This window comes from Siniperca chuatsi, linkage group LG9 (genome assembly GCF_020085105.1).
Source record: "Siniperca chuatsi isolate FFG_IHB_CAS linkage group LG9, ASM2008510v1, whole genome shotgun sequence".
Lineage (NCBI taxonomy): Eukaryota > Metazoa > Chordata > Actinopteri > Centrarchiformes > Sinipercidae > Siniperca > Siniperca chuatsi.
The window spans coordinates 5,154,476-5,168,146 of record NC_058050.1 but is presented as its reverse complement, the minus strand read 5'-3'; the positions used below and the strand labels follow the sequence as shown (position 1 = coordinate 5,168,146).

The window sequence follows — 13,671 nt, the reverse complement described above, 5'->3', positions numbered from 1 at the left end:
TCTCTTGTGAACATAAAGAAAATTACAAAAACGGCTCAATAACGTTCTTTGTGTGTTTACAACCGTGTCCTTATTTATTTGTCAGGAATTCTTCCAATACATATAAACAACCTGTACAAAACGGCTGAGCCTTTCATCTTTTTCTGCTTCTTTTTTCTTTCCTTTTTTTTTCTCCTCACAACATACAACTTGCATCATGATAACAACAATCAGCAATATCACACACCCACTTTGCAATATTCAAACTAAACATTTTCTGTGCAATACAAAATAAATGTACACATACTTTTGATATCCCTCCCCGCCCCCCAAAAAATTGCTGTTATTTACAAATCCCACAACAAAAAAGTAAACATTTCTCCACACCAGTTTGCTTTTACGTTGAACTCAGCAGAAGCGTGTTCTCTTATTATTAACATGTTGTATAATTTTTGTTTGTACAGATTTTTTTAAAACTATATTTCACCTCATGTACTGAGTGAAAAACGATAGAGCCCCTATGATACGGATAACTACATGAAAAGTTTTAAAAACTCTGAAGTATACTTTGCTAAGTGACCTCAAAATAAAATAAAATGTAGTCTTCTTTATACTCTGGTGTATAATGTATGCCCCACTCAAGTATTAAAAACTGTATAGGACTGTTAGTAATTAGTTATCGTCAGTAAGGCAGAAATGACATTTGCATGACATGAATGGTTTAAATTTATTGGTCTTTTTCTTTAATCACTGGAAAATGTCTGCTTTTCATTAAAAGAAGATTCATTAAAAGAAGTCACCTGCCGATATAGTTAAATCTTGAATTGCATCTGGGCAGAAATAGTGATAACACCAGACGAAACCTACAAACCACAAAAAGGTACTTTACTACAACCAAAAAAATCAGTTGTGAGAAGTAAAATCTATACATATATTTACTGGGGGTTCACACTTGTTTTGCAGAATGTGACACATCAAAACATCTTTTCCTTAAGCTGTCGTTTTCCTTTGAATGTTCTTGCGTTGAACTTACTGTAGCTGTTCCTCTGCTTTATGGTTTTGTCTGTGGAAGAGGCAGTGTTTTATGGCAATAGAAGGTAGAAGTCACATGTGCATATCATGCTGCACTAATATAGTGCAATGTAGAGCCTGAAACAAAGAATGGGTGGAGGCAGGCAGTAGTTTCCATGAACAACTGATTGCAGGCTACTCCTCCATCAGCATCGTACAGATCAGTTTATCCCACAAACACAGGCCTGTGTGCCTCTAAATCAAGCAAAAAAAAAAATAAATAAAGAAGAGACGACATGCCTCTCTTTTGTTCAAGACCGTAAAAGAGATTTGAGTCAAAACCCAGTTGAGGATTGAGAAAAAGGAATCCAAACCTTTTTAGAGAGATTTTCCCCTCCCTCCTCCTCCTCTTCCCCGCGGTGACTTTTGGCAATGTACGAACCGTCAGAGCATCCTAAGCCTCCAGCTACTCAGCATTTTTAGGGACAAGCAGAAAAGCGCGGGGGAAGAGTCGGAGCTTGCGCTGCCATGTTCAGAGACAGCAGGAGAGCTGGGTCTGTCTTCAGCACCCAGCCTTTCCTGTATCTGAAATTAGTCTTTTCTTTACAGAAATGTGGACGTGTAGGGGGCAAAAAAAAGAAAAAAAAGAAAAGAAAAGGCATTTCGTTGAACAGGAGGTCACGGAGGCGCTAGTAAAAGAAAATAGTTTAAAAAATAAAAAAGGGGCAGTGAATGGAGCTCTACTTGAAATGGTTAAACCCCACCAGTGTCTCTGCTAAGAGGATTTTCTGTAATTTATCCGCTCTGTGACGTGTCCATTCACGCTGCAAACATCCATGTCCCTCACTGTAATGGCTGTGATGAAGTGGGTCTCTATGACAGGTGAAGCGTTTCCCGGAGGACTACATGTCCGTGTCCCCGTCGTAGGCGAGAGTCAGAGGTTTTAGTCGGTTGTTTTGTTGCCTCTGTCTCTGAGGTCTCTTTGGCTTTTTGCTGTGAAAAGATTAAAACAGTCAGAGTGGCACTTGAAATAATTCCCCAAAAGCTAATTACAGTATAAACTACCACACTTGTTTCAGGTAAACACCTGTATTTATGAAAAACAAAATGCAGGTGGCGAATTCCACATCACGTGAGACGTGTTACAACAGCACATGGAGACTTACTCCAACACTGGAGAAGAAAGTAGATTTGGATGGTTTGAAATACAATTTTTAAAGTAAGTTATTGGTTCCAAATTCATTTTTTGTTGTTATTTGGCAGCTCATCTAAATAGATTATCTTTCTGATTTTTTTCCCCGCTGCTTTTTCTCTGCTCATAAATGCTGTTAAACTGAGGTTAAATTTAAGATTGGTAAAATGACTATCACAGTCAAAAGTTGTCAAAAGTGGAGCTTCCTACTAGCCCATAATCCCAAGGAGACAATGATCACCACAAATAAATTACCGACCTCTAAAGGATAAAGCTGTCATTATTCTATATTTTTCTTATTGTCAACACATCTTATGAAAAGACCACAACAATGTCAAAGTCTTTTTCTCAATACTTTCTGACTTCACTACCGTGTCTGTGGCTCTCATCCTCAAGCCCATTCATGCTTACTGAAGACGCATTTTAATTTCTTTTTTTTTTTTTTTTAAGTTCAGTAATTTCCTAAAACAGCTGTAGTTTTCGGTAAACATTACTCAAACAGGAGTAAAAAGTGAATTTGTTGGGGACTATTTTCAGCGTCAAATTAATACACATTTAGTGCCCTTGGGAGGATTTACAGCAGCAGGACGGTGTATGTGGGATCAAAATAAATTACAGTGTTTGTTTTTCTAGAAATGAAGGAACATGTCGCCCAGTGCAACAGTGTTATTTAATTATGTGTTTCAACAATGTTTGGACAACAATGGAGGACTAGGGCACAGGAATAAGATATATCAGGCTTTGGACACACACACACACACACACACACACACACAGGATCAGTTCATCATTTTGGTCTTTTCTTGAGATTTGTTGCCAAAAAGACAAACATAGAATATAACCAGCCTTATCCTTTAGAAATACTATATTTCTTTACATGATCTGAAAAATTTGAGGTATTTCATTTTCAAAACAGCCAGCTGACCGTCACTGTTTTGAGAGCTAAAAACTATTCTACACTCGTCAGAAAATGGCCGTTTCTCTATTAAGTACGGGACTCATACGTCTAGATCTAAAAGCATTAAAAAAGGTATTAGTAAGTTAATTTGCATGCAAACTGTGCACATGCCACACATTTGCTAATATGCCTCTGGGGGGGGAGCACCTTTAGAGGTAGACGGCATGATTTCTACCTTTGTACTTCTCTGATCTGTCAGCAATGCCTTAAATACAAGATCGCTTCATATCTCAAAGTAATAAGGTGTATAATATAAGAAATATAGTATTTTATATCCTCTAGAGAATGGCTGTGACAGACAGTAAAGCTAATATTTAGTTTGCTCTCTTTTGTATTATCAATTTTTAATTATTCCAATGTCGTATCTACAGTTTCAGCCACTTATCAGTGCAGGACAGTCCAATTAATACTTCTAAACATGAAAAACTTTCTGCCAAACTTTCTCCCAAAGCCAGAGTACAGAGACATGTGATGTAATGGTCTCTGGCGTATTGAGATGCTTCAAAAAGAATATTCTGGAAAGTTGGTAAAGACAGTCAGAAGAGCACCCGGGGGACTTTTCTCTGAATAGTTTCAGTGATGAAGAGCTGACAAAATCATTACCAAGTAAACACGAAACGTCAGCTAACTTTCAGACAAACATTTTCTGCTGCCACAAAATTCGTCCTGGCTCTTTTCTCTGTGACTTTGGCAAAGTTTTTCATGTTCACAAATAGTGACTGGAATACCCCCGGGGCTGCAACTAACGATTGTTTTCATTATCGATTAATCAGACGGTTATTTTAGTGATTAATCGTTTTGTCCATTAAATTTCAGAAATTAGTTAAAAATGCCTATCAGAGCTGAAAGTGGCAAACTATATAGCTGGTTTTGTCCAACCAACAGTCCAAAACCCAAAAATACTCAGTTTAAGATCATACAAGTCAAAGAAAAACAGCAAATCCTCACATTTGAGGAGCGAAAACCAGCAAACGTTTAGCAATTTTGCTTAGTAAATGACTCCAAGAATAAAAAAATAGTGGCTTATCAATATTGAGACTAATCAACTAATAATTTCAGCTCTGAGTATTCCTACAGAGATACAAGTATTGGTCCAGGGTCTAATTTTATACACTACGTTTGTTAAAATCTGAATACAGAGTAATAACATCAATATGTTGTAATGTGTAAAAAGCATAATGAGCTCTTGATTTGGCAGGAAATGAAATGGGAGGGAAATAAAGGGGAGTGTGTTGCCCTACTTCCTCTTTCGGTCACAAGAGGGCAGCGTGACATCATGCTAGTGAGGGACAATGGAGGAGACTTCTGTGTCTGTAGATTAAAATTTAATCTGTGGTACAGAAACGAGTCCCTGCAGTAATTCACATCTCCTTTATCTTTATTCATCTCTGAGTCTGCTGTTGTAGTGTTAGGGGATCTGTACTTTCTACTACAGCTTTAACAAATCTATATTACTTTTATATTAACCAATGGGAACCTTTTTAACTGCACAGATACACAAACACGTCGATATACCCATGAGGATGTAACAACACCGTGTAAGTGCAAATAATTATTTTTGGACTGACACTGTGTCATTAAATCCTTGTGTGAACATGTGATGTGCTTGTAGTAAATTTTCACAGGCTGATGCTCCTGATGACAAAGTAGCACAAAGTGTTACCAAGGGATACTATGCTATGCTAATATGCTAATATAGTCTGTTTACACCTTCTGGTTAAAAGGGACCCAATACTGTTGTTTGGTTTGTTTTTTGCACACATGAGACAAGATATAATTTATAAATGTGTAACAGATAAAATAAACAGTTATTTGGCAGTTGGACTTTCATCTAAACACATTGAGAGTAACTTTATCTGATATTTAAGTTAAAATAAATGCGGTAACAACTAAAATGTGCTTGCTCAGCCGCAAAATAAAAAAGGTGTAAGCTGAAGCTGTAGCTTATCATGCCTAACCTTCTCACAATACAAAATTTATAAGCAAGCTACACTCTCCATTATCTAAATATATAGATCAGATTTTTCAGTTTTTTGTTTGTCTCATAAGCTCAGGCTACACTCTCTCCTTTCATTTCTCCACCTTAAAATGTTGTGGCACTAATGTCAATATGATACCAGAACAATGCTCTTTTTGAGACCTCTTACTGAGGATTAACAAAATATAAATCATGCATCAGTGTTTGGTTTTATCTAAACACAAAGGTGCAGTAAAAGAACTTACCTGAATTAAATACCGTCTGAAATTATGATTTAAACGAGGAAATGTTTGCTCAAACAATAAGCAAACAAACAATCTGACCCAACATTCAACGCCAGCCGTTTACTTTTTAGTTTCAGCAGTGGTGAAAAGTAAATAATTGCATTTACTCAAGTATTGTAGTTGTACTGGACTTGACTTGAGTATTTCCACTTTATACTTCAACTCCACTACATTAAACATGGCAGCTGTAGTTAACAGCTACTTTGCAGAGTCAGATTTTTTTATAAAAACTAACTACCCAACAGTATATAAAAGTAGTTACTTCGGCATTTTGGGAAATACGCTTAATTGTTTTCTTGCCAAGAGTTAGACAAGAATATTGATATCACTCTCGTGTCTGTATGCTAATTATGAAGCTAGAGACGGTTAGCTTAGTTTAGCATAAAAACTGTAAGCAGGTTTTTTTTTTTTTTTTACAGATTTAACAAACAAGATATAACGTGTTAATAAGTGAACTTTAGAAGTATTTATAGTTGTATTTGTAAACTTCAGACAGAGCCAGGTTAGCTATTTCCTCATGCTTTTAGTCTTCAAGCTAAGCTAACCGTCTCCTGGCAGCAGCTTCATATTTGACGTGCAGACGTGAGCGTGGTATTGATCTTCTGATCTAACTCGCTGAAAGAATGCAAATGAGCGTATTTCCCTAAATGTCGAACTCTTCTTTACAGTAACATATCTCCGTACTTCCTCCCCCGCTGTTGGTCAGTACTCAAAAAGTATTGTTACACACCTGTAAATATACTACAGAAAGTAATTATTCCTACCTGGTTTACCTCCAATTATGATGATAATTTGGCTGCGTGGGCTTACTTATACAGCAGTGATTTGTGTAAATGTGGGTTGTTTTAAGCATAAATCTGGTTCTGGTGTGAATACAATCAGATATGGGTCCTTTTTAAAAGTAGGTAAACAGGATGTAAAAAAAAATATCAGATATGGGCAAAACTAATGATCAAGTCCTGTGGTATGTACGTAGCTTTAAGACCTTTTTATCTAAACAGGGGTACGATCAACAGATAAACACCATCTATGTGGTCTACGTGCTCTACAAGATCTACGACAACTAAAAAAAAACAAAACCTGGATGGTTTGTCCTCACCTGCACCAGCACCTTCACTCAGCTAAGTCAGGCAGGACATATGCCACTTTTGAGCGAGGTCAAGGACTTCAGGTACTTATACTGGAGGGTGTGTTTGTGGGTGGGTTTGGTGGCTTGGGTGGGGGTGGGGGTGGGGTTGTGTGGGGGAGGTGAACCCTCCACATCCTCATTAGCTGCTGCTGCTGCTTTGAGCCAGCTCTTGGCAATCGGGACAGGTGTAAATCATCTCGTGTGCATTTTGGCCCATCCAGACCGCCGTCCCATTGGCGTCAGACTCTTGGGCCTTAAGAGAGCGATGCACCTTGGCACAGTAGCTGCTGCTCTCACAAGAGGATGGCATGAAGGAAGCAAAAAGGAAAAACAAAAACGGTGATGTGAGGGTGGCTGGATGACGGGGAGGGGGGTGCTTTAACTCAAAGCGGGTGAGGGGGGAAATGAGGAGGGTTTGGTTTCATGAGTGAGGATAATGATAAATAGGGGAAATTAAACTCGTCAACTCACCAAGCTAGGTATATCATAGACACTATGAATATGAGGAGCACAAAGGCTCCGGCTGCTACACCATACACCCACATCTTCAGCTTCCCATCTGTGGAGAAGGAGGCTCGTCAGTTTGTCTGTCTGTCTGTCTGTTTACACTTCAACACGCCACCAACAGCCATTAAAAGCTGCAACTATTCATTCTGTGAAAGCTTCAGAAAACTAACACATTGCTGCAATTGCTACTTCTTTTTTTTCCCCCGGTAACACTTTATAATAATACAGCCCACAATTTACAGAGTACTTTCTTTGTATGAGTTAGGTACCGATAAAATCCTTCTATTTTATTAACATACCTGCTGCTACTGGTACTTAAATGTACAGTTGAAGAAAAAAAAGACTATTCAATTCAATTTTATTTATATAGCGCCAATTCATAACAGAAATGATCTATTGCACTTTTCCTATAGAACAGGTCTAGACCGTACTCTTTATAATATTATTTACAGAGACCCAACAAATCCCACCATGAGCAAGCACTTGGCGACAGTGGCAAGGAAAAACTTCCTTTAAGAGGCAGAAACCTTGGACAGAACCAGACTCAATGGGGGGTGGCCATCCGCCGCTGCCGTGTTATGGGGACAAGGAAGTAACAACTGGGCATTTTAGAGAAATGGAGGAATACCCAGTATTTATTTTCATAAATACTATGTAACTGTGATAGTAAGTACTTAGGGATGTACCTAAGTACAATTACTCAAGTAGAATTTTGAGGTTACTTTACACTTATAGTCCACTACAATTTGGAGGTAAATATTGTACTTTTCACTCATTTATTTTGGCAGCTTTAGTTACTATTTACTTCACAGAGTCAGATTATTAATTAATAATATGATCAACTAATAAATAATTATGTATTTTTATGGATTAAGCCACATGGCAGTACATAAAGTAGTTGAAATTAGTGCCACCTTTACCAGCTGCAATATTAGTGATGCTTACACATGAATACATCGATAATTATAATCAATATAATATATATTATTCTGAAATGGGCCATCCTGCATAATGACTACTTTTACCTTTTGGTACTTTAAATATATTCTAATGCTCATATGTTTGTACTTTTAGCAAAGTAAAGTTTTGAATGCAGAACTTTTACTTGTAGCAGTGTATTTCTACACTGAGGTATTGCTTCTTCCAGTACTTCTTCCACCACTGCTAGGTACCATAAAAGCTGGTCAGAGTTTTCCTCTATAACAACTACAGTATATATCTCTAGATGGACTTCAGATTTTCTGTTGGGGCAACCTTAACTCATATCTGCCATGAGCAAAGGGCAAAAGCATTTGTTTTTATTATACTTCCTCCATTACTATAAAGAACAGCACCATAAACCGGTAGGCTTAATTGCCTATGCAGTGGGCTATCATAACTGTGCAGTATGTTATACCATAATTACTTGATAGGCTCCACAGAATATCAGTGTTAATATCACTATTTTTCCCAAACTTCAGTTTTGTTTCCAAGTGCTGTATCCCATGAGTACCCAGTATTTACAAAAACACTTTAAATTTAAATGTATTTATTTTCCTTTTCTTACCAGAGGAACCAGTAAGTATTTCATTGGTACCTGATTCATACAATGAAATTGCACTGTAAAATACAGGTTGTATTATAAGTCTTACCTTTAAAAAGGGGAAACAAACGTGTTTTAGATCTTACTGTAATGAAGCATAATAGCACAAAGTGTGCTGCAAAAACAACATTTGGAAGATAAACGATACAAGGGTTACTGTACGTGATGGTGTGTGAATGTGGAAGTGGCTGCTCCTGACAGATGTTAACTCAATCTGTTCTGCACAATTGCATCCTAAATGTTTCTGTTGCTGTCATGCACCATCAGTCGCAACGCGCTGTGCAGATGCAGTTTTCAAATGTTAATGTACCAGTAGTTCCGATTAGGACGCAAGGTTCATACATGCATCAGAGCAGACTGGAACAGACAGAAAACATGTTCGATGCATCTTTTTAATGTGTCAAGTTTTATTTCATGCACAGCTGCAGGTAAAAATATGCTAAACCTAATGTTAATTGGACCCTGTCAACACTAAATCTGCCAAACACAAACTGAAAGTGAAGTACTTTCTGCTGTTGTCATGTGAAAACCTCTCAGCTTTAACTTCACCTCAAGGATTACATGGTGCTCTGCAGGTTGAGAAAAAACGCTGGGCTTTCTAAAACCTTTAGATATACTTAAAAAGACACAGTGGGCACTAAGAGAGGCTGTTTTTCTCCTCCAGTAGTGCAAGGGGAAATATTTTAAATACAAGTTCCTGACTTAAAACTTTCACATACATAAACAGCCCTTCAGATCATGATTGCAAGTGGGAGCTTTGGAAATGATGTGTGATGATTTACTGACCTTTATCTTGGCAGGATTACTATTTGTCTACAAGCAATTGCACATTTGCAGTAAATATAGGCCCTTTTTTACAGCCATCATTGGCTGGATGTGTTTTATTTTTACTTTTTGTTGTTGTAAAAGATTAATTATCCTGTCAAAGTAACATTTCCCAAAATAAAAACTAACCACGTCTGCATCCTTCTTCGTCCACATTTCTGACTCAGAAGGATTTTTATGTGGTGGTTTTTATAATTATGACTTGACAACTGGAAAATAGGAGCTTCTGAAAAGTACATTAAGGCAGGGTTAGTTCCCCAAAACATGACAGTTAAGAGATTAAAGGTTTTCACTTGACAGCAACAAAACACTTCTTTACAACTGGATGTGTCTTGTATTTTTTATATTTTAAATTTTTGTGAGCACTGTGAAGAGAAGCTGTGGATCTGAACTAATCATAAAGTGCGTCCGGTGGTCTGACCTGGTCCGTAGGGCTGCAGGTACCAGGTCCGCCCAGTGCGTCCGGGCAGGATGGTGGTGGGCAGGGTGGGGTTAATGGCACGACTGGTCTTCACATCCCCTTTCTTGTCCCCTGCTGTGGGGATCTCCAGGATCGGGATGGGAGCGCACTGGTCCAGCTGCCCAGTGGGCGACAGCACCTCTGTGAATCCCTCCTCGCACATGCAAATACCAGCCTGCAGGGGGCAGCGCAGAATCATGTTTGGTTTGAGCCGCAGGTACAGCATGGAAATGAAATTAATCTAGTGGGGTTTTGGAAGAAGCCCTGGATGTCGGTATTGTAGGGTAGCCGACCTGTTACTGTTAGGTCACAAGTTCAACCCCTGTACGTCCTCAGCAGCGTGTGCTGTCTCTATCTCATTCATTCAATCTAGATAAAAGCATCAGCTTCCAGAAAAAAACAAAACCATTTCAGAGCATGTTTGTGAACTGTATTCATTATACAGAGAGCTGTTATTTAGCCTACCGTCGCTGATATAAATGGGGTGGACAAAATATTAGAAACACCTGTCAGTATAACGCAAACAATTCAACAGCGCCATAAAACTGCAGCCTCAACAGTGAACATCAAGTTGGATTAACACCTCTTATCAAAAACTGAACATTATAACCTTCCTGAAGGTTGGATTTAAAGCAGGGCTGTTGTATTAAACTGCATTAGTTTTAGCTAGGTGTACCTAATAAACTGTAGATTTATTGTGCTGGCCCGGGGATTGAACCGGCGACCTCAGAAGTCCTAAGCCCGCTTCTCATCAGATCATTCTGACCTGCTTATTCAGTGGTTATTAAGTTTGTTGGCTCTAGCAACCAATCTAGCCTTTTTTGCTTGGTCCAAATTTTTGTTTTTTAAAAAAATATACAAGCTTTTAAAATGGATAAACTTTGAGATTTACCAGCTGCTGTTTCTGGTGGACATAAACTTATTTTCCTGATTTCGATGCAGCACAGTTGAGTGACATTACAGAAAAATAGGTTTTACATCTTCATGTTGCCATCATTTCATTCCCTGCTGCATTCATATTAAATTCTGGCAGCAGTGTGTCACAGTGAGTACAGAGACTGTCATTCATCCAGAGCACCTGTGCTTTTAGGTTTATGTCTTTTTATTGTTTTTATTCTGTGTTTTTATTGTGCATTTTTGTAAACAAAATTTTTCTCTATAAGATTTTCTTTTTATTTACGGTTGAATTGGTGATATGAGAACAAAGAGCTACTCACCTCACTGCAGAAAGACTTTGGCATGAGACAGGGGGGGTCACAGGAGCTGTTGTCCACTGGAGGGTTCATAGGAGGACAACCTCCTGCAGGTGGAAAGACAACAGAATCAAATAAGAGTTCATGATGTTTTTAAAGGAATACAATGAACATCTGTGTGTCCTGGTAGATGCACTGCTCCCTGTTGATGAGTGTTACTACCTCAAGCAAGAAAACATTCTCATATTAAAAAAAGTTATTAGTTTTTTTTTTTGTTTTGTTTTTTACACAGCCTGTACATTCATCCATTTTTTAAATTAAAAAAAAAAAGAAAAAGAAGAAAGCATCTATAATATAGCTGATGTGGCCAGGTTTCTTTTTGAAATTATTTTAGGTGAGTAACCATGTGTTCATGTGTTATGCAGGGATGAAGAGCTGCACAGGCTGCCATCGCCCACCACCTTCGCTTCTTATAGAAATAAGTCCCTGGTTTTTTAGAACAGTGTGTTTATATTTCTGACATATTTTGTGTAAATTTTATCCTCCTACATAAAACTGCCACTCACTGATGTAGACTTACTATTGAGCTTTAGAGCTTCTGCAACCGCTCAGTTTCTCACTTTCAAGATAAATTCAGCTACAGTACTTATCATTTAAAATACTGTAGTGTGGGGCAGTGTTTCACCAATGTTTGACCCTGTAAAATAAACCACGGTCTACTTACCCCTCCTCACCAGTGGTATGTCTACAGATGTACCCTGTTCAACCCAAAACAGATTTTTTGTTTGTTTTATTTTAGTACTTTTTAGAGCTGAAACGATTAGTCCAATAACTGGTTATTCGGTAAACAGAAAATTAATCTGCAACAATATTTAGTAATTTTTAAAGAAAAGGTTTCTGGTTTTTTATGATATTAAACTGAATTTCTTGTGTTTTTGTATTGTTGCTCAGACAAAACAAGCTATTTGAACATGTGAACTTGGGCTTTAGGAAGCTGTGATGGGCATTTTTCACTATTTATGGATCAAATCAATTAATTGAGAAAATAATCCGCAGATTATTAAATGTACAGTAAAAGTAATCATTAGTGCCACTCGAAAAGGTAAAATCATCCAGTAATTCACAAGAAAAAAGAGGCAAATATCATGGTAAACTTTGTTTAAACCAAATTTTGTGTGGCAGAGATCGCTTTTTTATTATCTTGAGAGGCACCAGATTTATTTATTTTTTTTACCCCTTGTGGGGGTCCCGACCTCAGGTTGGTAACCACTGGTGTATGGCATACATGGAAAATTTGTGTTTTTGTTCTCATCATACACTAAACAAGTAATCTGACCCAAGGCCAAGTCTCCATACTTTATGTATTATAATGCAAGCTCCATTTCAAGTTCCTTACCGGTGACATTGACTCCATCTGAGCGCTGACACCAGATAAAAGGGCGGGTGGAGTTTACGCTGCTGAACCATTTGTACTCGTAACATTCGCCCCCTGAGAGCAAAATAAAAAACAATCAACATCTATAAAGACTGTACAGTGGGAGTCTGCAATGAAGACCATCAATCATATGAGTGACGTTTTAATAAAGCAGCTGCTAAGTTATGGTTGCATAATAGGTTGCTGTCATATAATATCACTCAGTGTGTCTTCACAGAGGGGTCCAGTTCAATGTTTTAATCTTCAGTAAGAGCTTTTGCTTAATGACTTTCTATCAATGCTATTATGGCTTTATCAATATCTCCATCAGTGCAGTAAATGACCATATTTCCCTACAGAGTCCTGTGTAACCAATCATCAGTCCAGCCCATTCGGCTAGCGTAAATGAACAGTTTAACCTTGAACAAAGGAAAGATCTATTCTCCACAGGCCTGGGTACAGTATCACTGCTCCAGTCGATGGCACAGCTCTATCTGCAGCTTCCACGGGACGATTTGTCTGCGGCTGAGACAACTTTACCCTTTATGTTCTTCATTTTTCTCATTTCTTTCTTGCTGTGGTACAGTTGAGGCCGTTTTTCTAATGTGTCAAGTTATCAGTGAATCACTCACTTCAGCCGGCACTTCCCACCATCTTTTACGAGCAGATTGTTGTTTTACTACAATAGAAACATTTCTCGGAGAAAGAGCCGTTCTGGAAGCAGACATAATGTCAGTAGTTGTGTTAGCCCCCCCCCCCCAAAAAAAATCACAGGTTTTTGAAACATACCTGAAAGTCTCTGTAAGGACTGAGAGAGGAGATTTTCAAGCCTAGTTGCTTTTTCATTATAAGCATGCTGTTAAAATTGGACTGCACTTACATAGCACTTTCATACCAACATGGTTCAGTGTGCCTATCAGACACATTCACACACCAAAGGAGGTGGGGATACCATGCAAGGCGCTGGCGGTACCTTCCAAAATCATGAATCCATGGTTGCTAATGAGTGAAAAATGTAATTGCCATTCAGGTGTGCTGGCTAGGGACTGTACAAAAAATTAATGGAGTAGGGCTAAACCATTTCACTTATCTTCAACATCTACTAGACGGTTTGCCATGACATTTTGTACTGATATTCATTTTAAACATTATACCTGCT

At 38.1% G+C, this 13,671-nt stretch overlaps 1 protein-coding gene across 2 annotated transcripts in view; it reads right to left on the bottom strand.

Annotated features, from left to right (window-relative positions):
- Window positions 1-51: 51 nt before the first annotated feature.
- The window catches only part of LOC122881673 (thrombospondin type-1 domain-containing protein 7A), a 144,327-nt gene continuing 130,707 nt past the window's right edge, over window positions 52-13,671 (bottom strand). For both annotated transcript variants that reach the window (XM_044208173.1, XM_044208175.1), the window contains 5 exons: window positions 12,495-12,587; window positions 11,123-11,205; window positions 9,867-10,080; window positions 7,003-7,090; window positions 52-1,983 (listed from right to left, as the gene is read on the bottom strand). In XM_044208173.1, the coding sequence (XP_044064108.1) occupies window positions 1,893-1,983; window positions 7,003-7,090; window positions 9,867-10,080; window positions 11,123-11,205; window positions 12,495-12,587 (569 nt within the window). In that variant the 3' untranslated portion in view covers window positions 52-1,892. The remainder of the gene's footprint in view (window positions 1,984-7,002; window positions 7,091-9,866; window positions 10,081-11,122; window positions 11,206-12,494; window positions 12,588-13,671) is intronic.